The 20864-nt window shown below is 28.4% G+C and overlaps 1 protein-coding gene and 1 pseudogene across 1 annotated transcript in view; one reads left to right on the top strand and one right to left on the bottom strand.

Moving 5' to 3' along the window:
• Window positions 1-20560, bottom strand: part of LOC115700408 (GDSL esterase/lipase At5g03810-like) — a 31626-nt gene extending 11066 nt beyond the window's left edge. The window contains exons 1-2 of the mRNA XM_061103482.1: window positions 20530-20560; window positions 19915-19979 (exon numbers count right to left, since the gene is read on the bottom strand). Of these exons, the coding sequence (XP_060959465.1) occupies window positions 19915-19979; window positions 20530-20560 (96 nt within the window). The remainder of the gene's footprint in view (window positions 1-19914; window positions 19980-20529) is intronic.
• LOC115700405 (GDSL esterase/lipase At5g22810-like) lies at window positions 10611-12116 on the top strand (annotated as a pseudogene).
• Window positions 20561-20864: the final 304 nt, after the last annotated feature.

The raw sequence follows: 20864 nt of genomic DNA, 5'->3' as shown, positions 1-20864 counted from the left end.
TTTTGTTTTGATATTATTTTTATAATATTTTTTAAGATCATCAAAAAAAATTTTAAAAAATATCAGTGTACATTTTTGTAAAGGATAATTTTATGATTTTTTTGACTCATGTGGACCCAACGCGCATGGATAATTCAATTTTTTTTTTTGTTACTTCATATTAGAGAGGGTGAAAAAAAGCTATATATTATTTCAAAAAAAAAAAGCTATATATTGTATTTATTAACTATCCTTTCGAAGATAGAAAAGAAAAAGAAGGACTGTATATGAATATACTGCATAGTAAAACACATTAAGCTAATTAAACGTATTCTTCATAAGATCAAATTTTTAACATAATCCAAATATAGAATATAACATGTTTTTTGATGTGAAGGTTAAACATAACAAATGGCATAGTTTAGTCTCCGTATAACACAACAACGATGTGAGCTCATTAATTTTGATAGAAACAATGCAGATTTGAAAAGATTCAATAAGGAGACAAAAATCTCAAAATGTTAGAAAATGAAAAATTAATCTTAAAAATTAGGGGATGATTTATGAATAAAAAGAAGACCCAATTGGATCAGAACCTGAAATTGGGGGACGATTTTTTTGAATTTCTCACAGCGAATTTGCGTCAGATCCTCCATTTTTCGCAGATTCACTCATCCATCTAGACGGCAATAAGAATTTGCTTGCTCTGTTCATTGAATAGTGGGAGTGGACTGCGATTGAAAAAAAATATATAAATGAAGATAAATAGCTAGAGGAAACCTAAACGATTTGGTAAAAAAAATTTCATATATAATTTGTTCTTTTCCTAATCTCTCTCAACAAACTAATTGTATATGCGGTTTAAGGTTCAATTTATTTTATATATATATTTTTAATTTCTAGAGTTATAGTTGTGATTATATATAGAGTTGAAATATACTAAATACCAGTTCAAATATTAATAAGATTTGTTTTATTATTATTTTATTATATATAAATAATATTTTATTATTTTATTAAATAAAAATAAAAAGTCACCCATGGATTTCTCATAAACTAAGAATTTCAGTTATATAGGTACACTTTATATAGAATAGATATATATAGATATTAATATTGGTATGCATTATATAAATATTGATCATTGAGATAGCAATAAAAATAAACTACAAGAAAACTCAAAGATGGTGATCATGCTAATTCATGACCATGGATGTATATAAATGCATGCCTAAACCTTATGTAGCATTACCATATTAATCGATCTCTATTGCTAGCTACAACTAAGAGTTATATATCTCATCGAAATATACAGCTTTATACATACATATAAACATCATTATATAATTAAATGGCTTTCGTTATGAATGGTCGCGATGATCTTTCAATGTATTTATCATTACCATTATTATTAATTATATTCATGTTCATTAATGGTTGCCGGTGTGCCCTAGTCCCCGCAGTAATCTTGTTCGGCGACTCTACACTAGACGTCGGAAATAATAACATTTTACCAACGCTTATCAAATCAAATTTCCCACCCTACGGAAGAGATTTCGACGGCCACAATCCCACAGGGAGATTCTCTAACGGGAAATTAGCCATAGATTTTCTAGGTATGTAACTTCGATATATATGATCTATCGATAACTAGTAATTATTTTAGATATTAAAAAATTATTCTTAAATTTATAATTTATGGTATTGGATATAAAATTTAAAATAGAGTAATTTGCGGCATAAATACCTAAGTTTATCATTCGGTTACAATTTAATACCTAAGTTAAAATTTTGGCGGCATAAATACCTTCCGTTACACTTTCGGACATTCTGTAGGTACCTTGCTGTTATCTTGCACACTGGACAACAGGTGGCATGCCACATCATTTAAAATAATGCTACATTATATTATAAAATTGCCACCTAATATTAACTATTAAAATAAAAAAGAATAATTTGATTTAAAACTAATTTATTACATTATATAATCTGTTTTATTACATTATTCCCCCAAAAAAAAATAATAAAAAACTAATTTATTACATTTATATAATATATAATCTGATTATTAAAAACATTTTCAAAATCAAAAGTATTTATTATACAAAAAAACAAATAAAAACCCTAAAAGTGAGGAAACACAGTGGGGGAGTGGAAGCTGCAGTTCTTCTCTGACCACGACGGGACGATCCACCATCTTTTCCGACCACGGGAGGAGCCATTAGCGCCGGGGAGAGAGAAAGCATTGGGCGAGAGGACCACGGCGACCCGCCAGCAGCTACGGTATGTTGGATTTTCATCTTCTCCGACCACGGCCAACGATCGAGAGAGCACGCTGAGAAAAATGGGGCGATGGGTATCTACGGCATTCGTCGATGGTTGCTTCCCGTGGTCGAAGAAGAAGGTCTCACCACTTTCTCTTTCCCCGACGTTGGTGGTTGCCGTGGTCAGAAAAGAAGCTATCGCCCAACACTTTCTCTCTCCCCGACGTTGATGGCTCCTCCCGTGGTCGGAGAAGAAGGTGTCGCCATAATCTTCGGTCGTGGTCATGGTCGGAGTTTATCGTCCAGCCCCCACCATTTTCTCTCTCCCTGATTATGCTTCCATAGTTTTAGGGTTTGGTTTTGAATTTTTTTTTTGAAACAGTTTAATCGTTTTGTGAACAATGTATTTTTTAGGGTAATATTGATTAATGTTTATTTAATATCAGATTATTATTTAATGTTTATTATATTATATAAATTTATTCAATTAATTTTATGTAAATATATTAGTTTTAAATCAAATTAATTTTTTTTTATTTTAATAATTAATATTAGGTGGCAATTTTATAATATGATGTGGCATTATTTTAAATGATGTGGCATGCCACCTGTTGTCCAGTGTGCAAGATAACAGCAAGGTACCTACAGAATATCTGAAAGTGTAACGGAAGGTATTTATGCCGCCAAAATTTTAACTTAGGTATTAAATTGCAACCGAATGATAAATTTGGGTATTTATACCGCAAATTACTCTTTAAAATAATATAAAGTTATACGCGTGCATGTAATTGACTATTTAAACTTTGTTTTCAGTATTTAAAATTATTTGATTTTTTTTTTTTTAAATTTATGGTGTTATATATGTGCAGTTAATAATTTAGGGTTCAATTCTTCTCCGGTTGCCTATCTAAGTAAAGAGGCCACAGGCACAAATCTTTTGATGGGAGCCAATTTTGCTTCAGCTGGTTCGGGTTATGATGACTCAACAGCCAATTTATATGTAAGAATAAACTCTAAATTAAAAATATTATTAATTTAATAATATTTTAACTACGATTAATTATATATTTACATATTGAAATATTTTGTAGCTATCACTATCACTAAATAAGCAATTGGAATATTATAAAGAGTTCCAAGCGAAAGTTGTAGGAATGGTGGGCGAAGTGTGACAGTCAGTAGTCCCGTGATCCGTAAGGGGAAATACCGGGTAAGCTGTGCAATCCCACACCGCCTGGGGAAGGTCAAGTGGGATGATTCTGAGACTGTGTAGGTATGGGACTACACAGTTGAAGAGGGCTTAAATGGATTGATTGGTACTACCTATGTCAACAAGGTGCATCTTGTTTTTCGGTAGCCCATCTCGAAAGAACTCCACAGTTAAGCGTGCTTGGCCTGGAGTAATTTCAGGATGGGTGACCTCCTGGGAAGTTTTCCCAGGAAGCGTGCGAGTGAGGACAAAGTACGCTGGAAACACTTGTGTTGGTCTGTAGGGTCAGTCATCGATCCAGGAAGCAGCCAGAGTGGCGTACTCGTGTATAAGAGCCATTCATTCCGTGGGTGTAAGGACCCAATGGAGGCTTGAAGCGCGGACGTTACAAATGGTATCAGAGCCTTGACCCAGCCGGAAGTGTGGTCGACGAGGACGTCGGACCCCGTAAGGGGGGGTGATTGTGACAGTCAGTAGTCCCGTGATCCGTAAGGGGAAATACCGGGTAAGCTGTGCAATCCCACACCGCCTGGGGAAGGTCAAGTGGGATGATTCTGAGACTGTGTAGGTATGGGACTACACAGTTGAAGAGGGCTTAAATGGATTGATTGGTACTACCTATGTCAACAAGGTGCATCTTGTTTTTCGGTAGCCCATCTCGAAAGAACTCCACAGTTAAGCGTGCTTGGCCTGGAGTAATTTCAGGATGGGTGACCTCCTGGGAAGTTTTCCCAGGAAGCGTGCGAGTGAGGACAAAGTACGCTGGAAACACTTGTGTTGGTCTGTAGGGTCAGTCATCGATCCAGGAAGCAGCCAGAGTGGCGTACTCGTGTATAAGAGCCATTCATTCCGTGGGTGTAAGGACCCAATGGAGGCTTGAAGCGGGGACGTTACACGAAGCAAATGCTTCATCCATCTTTTCTGGTGGTTTGTACGTAATCAGTGCGGGAACTAGTGATTTCATTCAAAATTATTACATTAGTCCCGTTCTTCAGATTACGTACCCCACTGTCAACCAATACTTTGACATTATTCTAAGAAATTATGAACAATTTGTGGAGGTAAATAATAATAATATTTATATATACTATATCATTATTTTTTTTTTGTTATCATATGTATCCTATTCCTACATCATCATAATTACTAATAAATATATTATATTTATATTTATAGAATTTATATTCATTGGGAGCACGAAGCATTGGAGTGACTTCATTGCCACCTCTAGGGTGCTTACCAGGAATGATAACTTTATTTGGGTTTGGTAAAGATGAGTGTGTCGATCGACTTAATTACGATGCACTCTCTTTTAACAGAAGACTTAACTCCACTTCTCAAGCCCTAAAACAAAGACTAGATGACTTAAATTTAGTTGTCTTAGACTTATACCAACCCCTTTATAGCATTATTCTCATCAATCCTATACAAAATGGTACGTACGATACATTTAACCATATAATATTTAAATAAATTTATATGCATATATGGCCCATGCATATATATTAGGTTAATATTTACAATTAATGAAATGTGTGTAGGGTTTTTGGAGACAAGAAAGGGGTGTTGTGGAACAGGTTTATTTGAATCGGCAATGCTATGCAATGCGTTGTCAATTGGAACGTGTTCAAATGCTTCAAATTACGTATTTTGGGACGCCTTTCATCCAACAGAGGCAACCAATGCTATTCTTGCTCCCCAAATTGCTCAAGCTGGAACTTCTCTCGTCTTTCGTTAATAATCACAATAATATTTATGTAAACTTTGATATTTATTAAATTATGCCCTGAATCTTAGATTTTGTTTAGTACAATTAGACGACCTAAATCTTACAATCTCAATAGTTTGTCAAAATTAGGGGCAAAAATCTAAATTAGTCTTATGTAAAAGAGCATTACCTATTTACTTAATTTCATTTTGTATAAACACTCATTCTATTTGATTATTAAAATAATACGTCAAAATAGTAAATTAATAGAGAAATGTTACAAAATAAATTATAATCAATATTTATAATTATATATGTTGTTAACCAAAATTATTTAAGAATGAATGTTTACTTTATGAGAAATTATTATCCGAATCAAATGCTTTAAAATAATCAAATACCCCCTTTTTATTAAAATATAATAGGAAAAATTTGTCTTTTAATGCTTATTTTTTTAAAAGAAAAATAAAACAAGAATAATGAAAGCTTTATTTATACCCAAAAGTTTATAAATCTACCAAATGTTATCAATAGAAAAATAATAAAAAAAAATATTAAAAGTGAATTTTAAAAATTAATTTAAGTTTATTTTTAATTAATATTGAGATGCATATAGAAATATATTAAGGATATTCCTTAAGAAGTTGGAGGAAGAACACTACGGATCTTGTAGTTTTACTTAAGGGATTATTTTATAGTTACTAAACATGGAAATATACAATTTTAAGTTAAAAAATAATATTTTAAAATGAAATTCAGTTACTTAATTACAAATAATAAACATTTTTTTTTAGAAAATTCAAATAAATATTTTAGATGGAATTTGAATCAGCTCATATATATGATTCGTGATTTGACAAAATAACTATGTGCTAACAAGAATTTGAATTATGTCACTATAAATTTTTTTACTTTTAATCACATATAAGTTATCATTTTTATGTTGTGACTAAAAAATGATATTAGTCACAAAAATTACAATTTAGTCACATTTAATCACAAAAAATTTATGTTAAGACTAAAAGTTGTCACTAAAAATAGCTATTTTTTGTAGTGTCCATTACATGTAAAAAATGAATTTATGTAATTAATTAAACAAATATTATAAAGAGATTAAAACTTAAATTGTAAAGGCAATATGAAATATAAAATATATTAAATTAAAAAAAAAAATGAAAGGTATTTGTCAGTTTTAAATAATTTTTATTTATTATTATTTATTTCAAGATGATGTTTGAATTTTGAAAATTTTTATTGCTTTTTAGAAGAAGATTATTGTAAATATGTCGAACCTCTAAATCACAAACACAAAATTTTATATTGCAATAAAAATATATTGATGAGAGAAAAAAAAACCATATTATAAACTATTTAAAGAGAAAATTACAGCAATGATAAATTAACTAATTAATGAAAAAAAAACATTATAAAGAAAACTTAAAAAAAATTGAAATATAAGAACAACTCACATTTAAGATCAAGACCGATGACCCTGACAATAATCTAGACATTCTAAAATTACAGGGGCCCATCCAACATCTTTAGGGCATTTATTTGTAACGTCGATTATAGTGTTGCAACAAGATGAGGGGATTGGCTTTTTCAAGTCTTGGTACCGCGATATCTCTAAAAAGCATGGATGAAGTCGAGGTTCCTCTACACAATATTTGTTATTAGTATAACCTAGGCCTGTCGTCGTTGTTGGTGGTGATAATGGTTGTGATGGTGTTGATGGCGGTGGTGGTGATAGTGATGGTGATGACGGCGGTGATGGTGGTGGTAGTGATTGTGATGGAATGTTGTTTGTAACGGTGCAATGTTGTCGAGCTTGAAAGAAAGCAAAATTATTCGAATAATAGGGTAATAGATGGGGACAACGGCCAATGGCGGAAGGAGTGATATCTAAGATTGTGTCACAACAAGAGGAAGTTATTGGATGATGCCAATAAGTGAAGCCATATAAGTCACCAATGCACGGTTGAATACTCAGTAATTGATTCATGCAAATTTTGTTGCTCTTATTAAAAGGCCATGGCCATCCATGTGTAGTGCTCATCAATATGGTCAACCATAAAGTCAACACAATAATTGATGATGATTTCTTCATTGTGAAAAATTTGAAAGAGAAGGTCGATCTAGGTTTTTTCAGTTAGTTTATCCACTAATTAAATTTAAGGAAAGAAATATCTAGATAGCTATATATATTGTGAAAATATCATCCTAAAATTTTGAATGTTTGTTTTATCTGTTTTATATAAAATTAAATAAAATGACTTATTTTTATTTTATTAATGATATAATTATCATGCACGGGCCTTTTCAGTTCACTTGTATTTATTTTTTAAGAATATTATGTAGCATTTTTTTTCTCAATTTCGGTTGGGGATATTTGATTAATAATTTTAGTTCCAGGAACCAATTTCTTAATAAAAAGTAAAATAAATTTATAGAGATTCCTCCTACTTCCACGCATGAAAATCTCTAACCGAAAATATTTCAAAAACTTAACTATACCTACGTACGTACTACTGTATATTTATTTATATACACATACGTATATACTCATCCACATCATTTAATTTGATAAAGAAAAGAGAGGCTTGTGTACTTATCATCAATTTCACAACATGATGATGAAGCAAAACATTTCAATTTTATTGTTGTTCTGTTTCACTTTGATGCCATTAGCCACTCATGGATTTGATTTTGGTTGCATGAAACAGTTCTTTCAATTTCAACCATGTTCATTGCAAGTATTCAACATGAAATTTCTAGGGTTTCCGATAAGCAACACTTGTTGCAACAAGATTCTTCAATTCGCTAATACCGGTTGCTCTCCTCCACTACCATATAGCTTGTTTGCCCAAAGCAAAAATTCTTGTGTTCAAAATTCAACTCCGCTACCATCACAGCCTCCACCGCTCTTTCGGCCTCCTTCACCACCCTCTCGGCCTGTTCCACCATCACCGCCGCCACCACATTGTAATCCTAGCACTAATGTACCTCAAAATTACACGGGGAAGTATTGCAACCTAGAATCATGCATTACAGAGATGATAGATTTCTATGGCAAAGTTTGCCCGGTAATTAGCAAACCGTGTTGCGAGTTTATTTCAAAAGTGGTTCAAAATTGTCCCGATCAAGATGGTAAGTTAACCCAAAGAAGTTATGAGTATTGCAAAAACCTTAAGAATTAATTATCCCACAACGGCATTACCAACTAATTAAGTTTAGTTTCCAGTTTTTTTTTTTTTTTTCAATGTGTTATTTATTCAGTTTAGTTACTTCTCATGTCTAATTAAATTTCTTAGCTTTTTCTATTTGTCTACCCTTTTATCATTTTTATACAATTAATATATTAGTCGTTTTTTTTTTACATTAACATCTTAGTTTTCTAGTATATACCCTTAACATGTATGATCAGTAATTATTATATGTTAAACTTTTTCTTAACAAAAGAGTGACTCATCTACGTACTTGGTTTCATATTTTTAATATGATCATCGCAACGGCCAAAATTGAATGAGCAACCAATTAAGACTATATATAATAATTAATGAAAATTATTCACTACCAACTTTAGTTAAGCATCTCAATATATTATGAGAAATGATAAAGGGTACCGGTGGTGCCTAGCATCCAACTAAGTATCGGATCACATATAATTTATAATAGCTTTTTAGAAAGTATCGCTAATTAATCGAAACGCGACATGTAAAGAAAGTACTAAGCATTATTGGTGCTTAATATGCAATGCTCATATATTATATACAACTATATATAAAATGCATGATCATCTTGATCAATCAAAACAAATACATATATATATATATATATATACACGAAATATATTATTAGTTGTTTGTTGGTATTTATTAGGTTTGATGATGAATGGATAATATTTTTGGAAATAGCTAGGTTGATGTGGAAAATAATAACAATCTCCAACAAAAGAAAATAAATAATGTTGTAGATTGTTATGATTGTTTCCCAACATAATTAACTTATTAGACTTTTAATTATCACTTCAAATCTTTCATATTTCAGGGTCGTCTTTCTTCTTATTTGTTCCCACATATTTTTTCCCCTATATAATATTATTTACTCAGAAAATTGTAAACTTATTTATTACTATAGAAAACTTAATTAACCATTTAATTAAATTATTATACATACATATAATAATAATATAATATATATAACAGACTTTTTTTTTGAAAATATAATATAACAGACTTTAGTTATTTTAAAAATACAAAATTTTCATTTTTAAAATTTAAAAGAAAAAAAATTTGTTAAACCTGTTGAGCTAATTAATAACCATCCATATCGAGGACGTCTAATAATAATAATAATAATAATAGTAATAATAATGGAAATCATTTTATACATCATTTTTTATTTTATTTTTCAATTTTTTCCGACTTTTTATTTTATTTTTATGATTCGGATTGTTCAATTAGTTGCGATCTTAGTTGCTGTTTGAATAGGATTGTAACTGTTGGTTGCACTCTATTTCGTAAAAATGTAAGAAAAAAAAATTCTTAATAATATTAATTTCAAAACCTTAAATTAATAATTAAAAGAAATATATTTTCTTAATTATTTTATTTATAGAATAAAAATAAATAAAATTTAATAACATCATGATTTGTCACGATGTAGCTAGTCTGCCATGGAAGAAAGAATTTTCGTGTGACATGTATGCACTACAAAAAACAGTTACTTTTAGTGATAATCTTTTAGTCACAACATAAATTACATGTAAAATAGTGTCTTATGTAGTTATCCTAATAAGGATAATTACATGAAATACCATTTTTTGTAAAAAAAAAAATTATATTTTTATGTTTAAAGATTTTTTTTTTTATATTTTTATAGTTTTTTTTTATAGAAACAACATGAAAACAACAAGAAAATTTCATAAAAATAACAGGAAAATAACATTCAAACAACATAAAAATAATTACAAAAAATAACATACATATAACAAAAAATAAAAAATAAATTAACAAGAATACAACATAAAAAGACCGTATTTTCTGTAAATAAAATCATAAAAATCGTAAAAATATTTAAAATTCTGTACAACTGTATTTTTGTATTTTCTATATTTTTGCTTAAAGTATAATATATATATACACAATGTGCGGTTTTTTTTTTCTCTTTTTTACTTTGTAATAAGGTATTTATTTCATTTTGATGAACTAATGGAAAAGATAGAAAAGATATATAGCAAAACGGTTTAATATAATTAATAATGTACTTTGAATGTTGGCTTACATAATATATTTCACACATAAAAAATTAAACTAACTACTCATTCAAAGCTTGTTAGTTGATCATTAATTTTCAAACAAAATAAATGGAAAGATGGTGATGATCAATTATTAATCAGGAAAAATGATCCATGCATGCATATAAATATCATGCATTCATCAGTCTCTGAATATCTCATCATCTTTCAATTAATTATAAGGATCAATTTGTTTTTGAAGCTTGAATCTGATCATCAATATGGATTTGAAGTCAATTATGACAATATTGGTGATCCTTGTAATTCTTGTAAAAAATTCCACACAGCAGAGAGTTCCTGCTGTGTTTCTGTTCGGAGACTCTACAATGGACGTCGGTAATAATAACAATTTACCGACGCTTGTGAAGTCCAATTTTCTTCCTTATGGAAGGGACTTCAATCACACTCCGACCGGTAGATTTTCCAATGGCAAATTGGCCATTGATTTTCTCGGTAATTAATAAAATTTATAATTTGATGATCATCATATACATATCTATATATCTATATCTTAATTTAGAATAAATTTATTTGTTCATAATAATTTGATCATTCTGCAGTTAAAGATCAATTATTATTCGAAACGTACCAAGTTGCTTATCTGAGCAATGAAGCGAAAATTGGAAGCAATATTTTAAGTGGAGCTAATTTTGCTTCTGCTGGTTCAGGATATTCCGATACTACTGCAAACTTATACGTAAATATCTATATTCATATTTGTTATGTTACGTATATATATTTAGATATATTTACAGACTAATTAACAAATGTGTATTTATTATATTAATTTGTAGTTTGCGGTTTCTCTAAGTAAACAATTGGAGTATTTCGAAGAATACCAAGCAAGAATTGTGGGAATGGTAGGGGAAGCCAATGCTTCTTCTATATTGTCTAATAGTATTTATGTGATAAGTTCTGGGACAAGCGATTTCGTTCAAAATTATTATATCAGCCCAGTTCTTCAACTTACTTATCCTAATATTCAACAATTTTTTAATGTGCTCCTCACAAGTTATGCTCGATTCGTTCAGGTATAAATATATATATATATATGTATAATTTTTTGATGAAATAATGAATTTAATTAGCTAGGTTACATGCTATAATTTAATTTTGGTTTTGGTTTTGTGATTAGAATTTATATTCGACGGGATCGAGCTGTACCACGGGGTTGTTTGCCAGGGGCAATCACCTTATTTGGGTTTGGGAATAGTGAATTATGTGTTGATAGATTGAATTACGACGCTATTTCATTCAATACAAGACTAAACTCAACTTCCCAAAGCTTAAGAAACAGATTATCTGGCTTGAATTAATTTAGTTGTCTTTGACATATACCAACCACTCTACACCCTTGTAACAAATCCAATAGAAAATGGTTAGTATTTATAATACATGCATGTAAAAAATATATATATATTTATATTTATATAATTAATTATTATTGTTGCAGGATTTTTTGAGACAAGAAAAGGTTGCTGTGGAAGTGGATTGTTGGAGACTTCATTGTTGTGCAATGAATTATCGATTGGGACATGTTCGAATGCTTCTGATTATGTCTTTTGGGATGCTTTTCATCCCTCCCAAACTGCAAATACTTTTCTTGCTCAAAATATGATCCAAGCTGGCATTTCCCTTCTTTACCCCAGCTCTAGCTAGCAAGAAAATTAATAATTACTTAGAATAATTATAGAGAAAAATGTGTATAATAATAATGTAAAATATTGATTATGTGTATTACAATAATATATATGAATAAATATTATGTTTTTCAGTAATTTATATACCAAATTTTATTTAGGATCATTAATATATATGCATCTTACTCTTATAAATTAGTATAATTTGCAATGTAAAATAGTCATCAGCATTCTAAGCACTTGCAAAAAGTATTAGTTTTTTTGACATATTCTTTTCTTTCTGTTAATATTAATATTGTTATTTTCTAGTTTGCCTAACTAATGTTAGTTATTATAATAAGTAGTTAGTTAGCTTAGGTGTCACATTCTAATAGGTTAGTCACGGTCTGTTGTTAGTTACTATCTCTCTCAACATTGTAATCCCTTGTTCTATAAAAGGGCATGTAACTCCACTCTCATGACTAATGTAATTGACACCATTCTTGTACATAATACAATAACAGAGCATTGCTCTTTTCTACTGTTTTGTTTAACAAAATATTTTTTAATTTTTTTCTTGGAAAATCAGAACATTTTCTAAACAATTCACGTTATTTTGTACGTAAGGTTCTTAAACCAAACAACATCTTCACTACGTACTAATATATTTGGCCAAATTAACAAAATCCTATTCTTTAGACAAGAATACATAGTCTTGTTAAGTTTTAGGACCACAAAACTTCATTTCTAGCTCTCTACAAATATTATACTAAAGAAGCAAGGATAGTCGAAAAATAAATGGTTTGTGCTTTCAGTTTCTAGCCCACGCAGTTGAAAAATTTGACTCTAATATATATGTATGAAATTGAGTTTATTAAGTGCTCCACCTTCTTATTCTGGAAACCCTCTTATAAATAATATCTCACAATCCTTTGCCGGTAGTATATTGGTAAGGAAAAGTGCTTCTTTAGAAACATATATGTGGCCTGCAAAATACCACTACAATAGATGGTAAATTGACTTGAAATCGCTATTACAAAAAAGGAGAGCACCATTTGCCGCAAAGCTCAAATGATTCAATTTCAAGTCTCTACATCTTTCATGAATAATGAATTCTTCTAGATAGGTCGATGAGATATTGGCTTCAAAGAAATTAACCATATATTTCTCCATTAAAGTCTTACTGCTCAAGATAAGCTTAATAAAGGCACTTTAGAATTGGAAAACATCTAGCAATTCTTTAAAGAACTCACATATGCTTTTCGAATGTCAAGCTTAATCATACATGTTGCACGAAAATTCTTTCTTCCATGGCGGACTAGCTAGATACTGACAAATCATAAGATAATTAAGAAAATATTTTTTTAAAATTATTAGTTTATGGTTTTGAATTATTATTAAGAATTTTTATTTATATATTAATTTTTTTTATATTTTTACCAGCAACCAACGGTTGCAATCCCCATTCAAAATGGGGCAAACCAAGATCACACTTATTATCGATATGGATGGTTATTAATTAGCTCAACAGAATTAACAATTTTTTTTTCTTTTAAATTTAAAAATGAAACTTTTGTATTTTCAAAATAACTAAAGTCTGTTATATATATATATATATATATATATATATATATATATATACTAGGTGAATGTACGTGCCGAGCCACGTATTGCTAGTTTTATTTAAGATTTTGGTCTTTTTAAAATTTTGAATGTATTTTATTTTTAAAGATTACAAATTTTTGTTTGAAAAAATTAAATATTTATATTTGAAATATTATTTAATAATGTATTAAAAATAATATTAGTGTAATTATAAAATTGTAAAAAAATTTATTATTGGAGTAGTAGATTATTCTATTTAGTTCTTTTTTTTAATATTCTCCCAAGATAGGTTTGTTAGAAAGATATGTGGCTAAGATGATTTTTTTTAATTTAAAAAGAGATTATTAATATTTAAAAGATTGTTCAATTTTTTGGATTTAATTATTGGATTTATTTGTTAACGGGATTACAAATTTTTTGTTTGAAAAAATTAAATATTTATATTTGAAATATTATTTAATAATGTATTAAAAATAATATTAGTGTAATTATAAAATTGTAAATAAATTTATTATTGGAGTAGTAGATTATTCTATTTAGTTCTTTTTTTAATATTCTCCCAAGATAGGTTTGTTAGAGAGATATGTGGCTAAGATGATTTTTTTAATTTAAAAAGAGATTATTAATATTTAAAAGATTGTTTAATTTTTTGGATTTAATTATTGGGTTTATTTGTTAACGGGAGATCAAACCTAATCGTTAAATTTAACAGAATATTCTTTTATTTTTAAGTATATTCTGTTAAACCAAGAATTGCCGTTAGATAGGCACTTTTAATATATAAAGATATACTAGCAAAAAAAACTACGTGCGAGGCACGTATATTAAATTTTATGTTAGGTTTGTTCTATGTTATTTGAAAGTGAGATTATTGTTGAATATTGAATGCAATATATTAGTGTTTAAAAAAACTTAATGATTAAAATATATTCTTAAATTAATTCAAAAATAAACTAAAAATTGATGTTCCAATATTTAAAGAAATATTACTTAAATGGGGGTAAGATAAAAAGAAAATTACAAATCAATCTCTAAATTGTTGATAATTGAAGATAGCATTAGTCTAAAAATTGTAAATAAGAAAACTAATGATAGTCATTGGTGGATTTCAATCTTCATTTTCTTTGATAGAGACAATAGTGTAATTTTTATATTTTGCACTTTTCATTCTAGCCGGGTCTGCATATATCTAGATTATCCATTTTTTTCTTTGACAAATAAAAGAAATTGATAAAAGGAAACTAATTAAGGCTAAAGTTTCACATTAATAAAAGAAACAAAATTATAGAGATACATAAAAAAAAAATTGATTAACAATTAATTAATTATAAAACAAAATATGTAGTGAATCAATACGTATGTATATTCTCTCGCTTAATTAATTAATTATTATTTTTACTGAAAATATATTTTCGTAAATAAAAAAATTCAAAATTCAAAAATGAAATTTTTTTCGTGTTAACGTATTTTTATAATTTTTTTTTTAATTTTTGATGTACTATGTAATTTTTTTAATAATCAACACAACATTGTTCAAGAATTATTTTATCCCACGTACTATTCATACAAACAATTATCTTGATCAATATTTAAGCACGAATGTATGATCTATCCTTAGAAAAAATCATTTGTTTGTGGAACTCAAATTTTACATTAGGTCTTTTTCATGTTCTTTCATTCGATTTATGTGTTTATATATTTTATACTTGAGTAGTTATCAATATAGTACTAATTAATTTAACTTATCCGGCCATCAAAACAATATGTATTTATATATATATATATATATATATATATATATTATATATTAGATGACAGTTACGTGGCGAGCTATGTAAATATTAGTTTTATTTTAAGTTTTAGTGGTTTTTGTTTAAGAATTTAGTGACTAATTGTAAATTATGTTATAAAGGATATGTTTTATAAAACTAATTGTTAAGAATGTCATAATTGTATATAAACCTATAATATACAGACATTGTTAAGAATGTCATAATTGTGTATATTAATATTTGTTAATTTTTTATTTATTTGTTAATTTTTTATTTATTTGTTAACGTTTAACTAACAAAAAAAATATCAAAAATTAGGATATACCGTTTGTTATGTTAGAGAGATATCTGCCTAAGATGATTTTTTTTTAATTTAAAAAAAGAATTGTTTAATTTTTTAGGTTTAATTATTAGGTTTAAACGTTTAAAAAAAGATTGTTTAATTTTTTGGTTTAATTATTGGGTTTAATATTAATATTTGTTAATTTTTTATTTAAAAAAAGATTGTTTAATTTTTTGGCTTTAATTATTGAGTTTAATTATTTATATATTTTTGAAAGTTAACGGGAGGATCAAACCTGCTAACATCGTTAAATTTAACAGATAGACACTTTTAATATATAAAGATATATTATTATTATATGTATGTATAATAATTTAATTAAATGGTTAATTAAGTTTTAAATATACTAAAACAATATTTACTACTATATATATATATTTATAAATAAGTTCACAATTTTCTGAGTAAATAATATTATATAGGAGGAAAAAATATGTGGGAACAAATAATATTCAAAAACCATAATAACTATTTTCTTGTAATTAAAAGTTTAACAATCTACCAACATTATTTATTTTCTTTTTTTATTATTAAAAAAAATGTTGGAGATTGTTATTATTTTCCACATCAACCTACTTCTAATAATATTATATCCATCCATCATCAAACCTAATAAATACCAACAAACAACTAATAATATATATATTTTGGTATATAAGTATATATATATTTGTTTTGATTGATCAATATGACCATGCATCTTTATATATAGTTGTATATACTATATTGACATGCATAACTAAAGTTGGTAGTGAATAATTATATATAGTCTTAATTAATGGTTGCTCATTCAATTCTGGCCGTTGCGATGATCAAGTACGTAGATGAGTCACTCTTTTGTTAAGAAAAAGTTTAACATATAATAATTACTGATCATACATGTTAAGGGTATATACTAGAAAACGAAGATGTTAATGTAAAAAAAAAATTAAAAAAAAAACGACAAATATATTAATTTCATAAAAATGAAAAAAGAGTGGATAAATAGAAAAAGCTAAGAAATTTAATTAGACATGAGAAGTAACTAAACTGAATAAATAACACATTGAAAAAAAAAAAAAAACTGAAAACTAAACTTAATTATTTGGTAATGCCGTTGTGGGATAATTAATTCTTAAGGTTTTTGCAATACTCATAACTTTTTCGGGCTAACTTACCATCTTGATTGGGACAATTTTCAACCACTTCCAAAATAAACTCGCAACACGGTTTGCTAATTACCGGGCAACGTTCGCCATAGAAATCTAACATCTCCATAGCGCATGATCCTAGGTTGCAGTTCCCCGTGTAATTTTGAGGTACATTAGTGCTAGGATTACAATGTGGTGGCGGCGGTGATGGTGGAACAGGCCGAGAGGGTGGTGAAGGAGGCCGAAAGAGCGGTGGAGGCTGTGATGGTAACGGAGTTGAATTTTGAACACAAGAATTTTTGCTTTGGGCAAACAAGCTATATGGTAGTGGAGGAGAGCAACCGCTATTAGCGAATTGAAGAATCTTGTTGCAACAAGTGTTGCTTATCGGAAACCCTAGAAATTTCATGTTGAATACTTGCAATGAACATGGTTGAAATTCAAAGAACTGTTTCATGCAACCAAAATCAAATCCATGAGTGGCTAATGGCATCAAAGTCAAACAGAACAACAATAAAATTGAAACGTTTTGCTTCATCATCATGTTGTGAAATTGATTGTAAGTACACAAGCCTCTCTTTTCTTTATCAAATTAAATGATGTGCATGAGTATATATATATATATATATATATATATAATATATATAAAAATATACAGTAGTACGTATAGTTAAGTTTTTGAAATATTTTCGGTTAGAGATTTTCATGCGTGGAAGTAGGAGGAATCTCTATAAATTTATTTTACTTTTTATTAAGAAATTGGTTCCTGGAACTAAAATTATTAATCAAATATCCCCAACCGAAATTGAGAAAAAAAATGCTACATAATATTCTTAAAAAATAAATACAAGTGAACTGAAAAGGCCCGTGCATGATAATTATATCATTAATAAAATAAAAATAAGTCATTTTATTTAATTTTATATAAAACAGATAAAACAAACATTCAAAATTTTAGGATGATATTTTCACAATATATATAGCTATCTAGATATTTCTTTCCTTAAATTTAATTATTAGTGGATAAACTAACTGAAAAAACCTAGATCGACCTTCTCTTTCAAATTTTTCACAATGAAGAAGTCATCATCAATTATTGTGTTGACTTTATGGTTGACCATATTGATGAGCACTACACATGGATGGCCATGGCCTTTTAATAAGAACAACAAAATTTGCATGAATCAATTACTGAGTATTCAACCGTGCATTGGTGACTTATATGGCTTCACTTATTGGCATCATCCAATAACTTCCTCTTGTTGTGACACAATCTTAGATATCACTCCTTCCGCCATTGGCCGTTGTCCCCACCTATTACCCTATTATTCGAATAATTTTGCTTTCTTTCAAGCTCGACAACATTGCACCGTTACAAACAACATTCCATCACAATCACTACCACCACCATCACCGCCGTCATCACCATCACTATCACCACCATCGCCATCAACACCATCACAACCATTATCACCACCAACATCGACGACAGGCCTAGGTTATACTAATAACAAATATTGTGTAGAGGAACCTCGACTTCATCCATGCTTTTTAGAGATATCGCGGTACCAAGACTTGAAAAAGCCAATTCCCTCATCTTGTTGCAACACTATAATCGACGTTACAAATAAATGCCCTAAAGATGTTGGATGGGCCCCTGTAATTTTAGAATGTCTAGAATATTGTAAGGGTCATCGGTCTTGATCTTAAATGTGAGTTGTTCTTATATTTCAATTTTTTTTTTTAAATTTTCTTTATAATGTGTTTTTTTTTTTTCATTAATTAGTTAATTTATCATTGCTATAATTTTTTCTTTGAATAATTTATAATATGGTTTTTTTTTTCTCTCTCATCAATATATTTTTATTGCAATATAAATTTTTGTGTTTGTGATTTAGAGGTTTGACAAATTTACAATAATCTTCTTCTAAAAAGCAATAAAAATTTTCAAAATTCAAACATCATCTTGAAATAAATAATAATAAATAAAAATTATTTAAAACTGACAAATACCTTTCATTTTTTTAAAAAATTTAATATATTTTTATATTTCATATTGCATTTACAATTTAAGTTTTAATCTCTTTATAATATTGGTTTAAATAATTACATAAATTCATTTTTTATATGTAATGGACACTTCAAAAAATACCTATTTTTAGTGACAAACTTTTATTCATAACATAGATTTTTTGTGATTAAATGTGACTAAATTGTAATTTTTATGGCTAATATCACTTTTTAGTCATAACATAAAAATAATAATTTATATGTGATTAAAAATAAATTTTTTTGTAGTAACATAATTCAAATTCTTGTTAGCACGTAGTCTTTATTTTAGGGCTTGAGAAGTGGAGTTAAGTCTTCTGTTAAAAGAGAGTGCATCGTAATTAAGTGGATCGACACACTCATCTTTACCAAACCCAAATAAAGTTATCATTCCTGGTAAGCACCCTAGAGGTGGCAATGAAGTCATCACTCCAATGCTTCGTGCTCCCAATGAATATAAATTCTATAAATATAAATTTAATATATTTATTAGTAATTATGATGATGTAGGAATAGGATACATATGATAACAAAAAAATAATAATGATATAGTATACATAAATATTATTATTATTTACCTCCACAAAATGTCAAAGTATTGGTTGACAGTGGGGTACGTAATCTGAAGAACGAGACTAATGTAATAATTTTGAATGAAATCACTAGTTCCTTACGTACAAAACCACCAGAAAAGATGGACGAAGCATTTGCTTCGCCCACCATTCCTACAACTTTCGCTTGGAACTCTTTATAATATTCCAATTGCTTATTTAGTGATAGTGATAGCTACAAAATATTTCAATATGTAAATATATAATTAATCGTAGTTAAAATATTACTAAATTAATAATATTTTTAATTTAGAGTTTATTCTTACATATAAATTGGCTGTTGAGTCATCATAACCCGAACCTAAGCAAAATTGGCTCCCATCAAAAGATTTGTGCCTGTGGCCGCTTTACTTAGATAGGCAACCGGAGAAGAATTGAACCCTAGATTATTAACTGCACATATATAACACCATAAATTAAAAAAAAAGTTCCAAATAATTTTAAATACTGAAAACAAAGTTTAAATAGTCAATTACATGCACGCGTGTAACATTATATTATTTTAAATTTTATATCCAACACCATAAATTATAAATTTAAGAATAATATTTTAATTAATATCTAAAATAATTACTAGTTATCCATAGATCATATATGGCCGTCGAAATCCCTTCCGTAGGGTGGGAAATTTGATTTGATAAGCGTTGGTAAAATGTTATTATTTCCGACGTCTAGTGTGGAGTCGCCGAACAAGATTACTGCGGGGACTAGGGCACCGGCAACCATTGATGAACATGAATATAATTAATAATAATGGTAATGATAAATACATTGAAAGATCATCGCGACCATTCATAACGAAAGCCATTTCATTATATATGATGTTTATATGTATGTATAAAGCTGTATATTTCGATGAGATATATAACTCTTAGTTGTAGCTAGCAATAGAGATCGATTAATATGGTAATGCTACATAAGGTTTAGGCATGCATTTATATACATCCATGGTCATGAATTAGCATGATCACCATCTTTGAGTTTTCTTGTAGTTTATTTTTATTGCTATCTCAATGATCAATATTTATATAATGCATACCAATATTAATATATATATATATTATATATCCATATGCATTATTAATTGTACATTCAAGATCAATGACGACATATGGTTAAAAGCTATTATAGTTACTATTGATTAATTATAACTATCATGCAAGTCTTATTGATTGCTATCAAGTTTTATGTATGTTCCATGTATTGGTATTTTAGTGTAATACTATAGCATTAACAGAATGGATTAACAAACTCTAACTCTAACTAGTTAATTGTATG

The sequence above is a fragment of the Cannabis sativa genome, chromosome 8 (assembly GCF_029168945.1).
Source record: "Cannabis sativa cultivar Pink pepper isolate KNU-18-1 chromosome 8, ASM2916894v1, whole genome shotgun sequence".
NCBI lineage: Eukaryota > Viridiplantae > Streptophyta > Magnoliopsida > Rosales > Cannabaceae > Cannabis > Cannabis sativa.
This window is presented reverse-complemented; position numbering and strand designations above follow the sequence as displayed.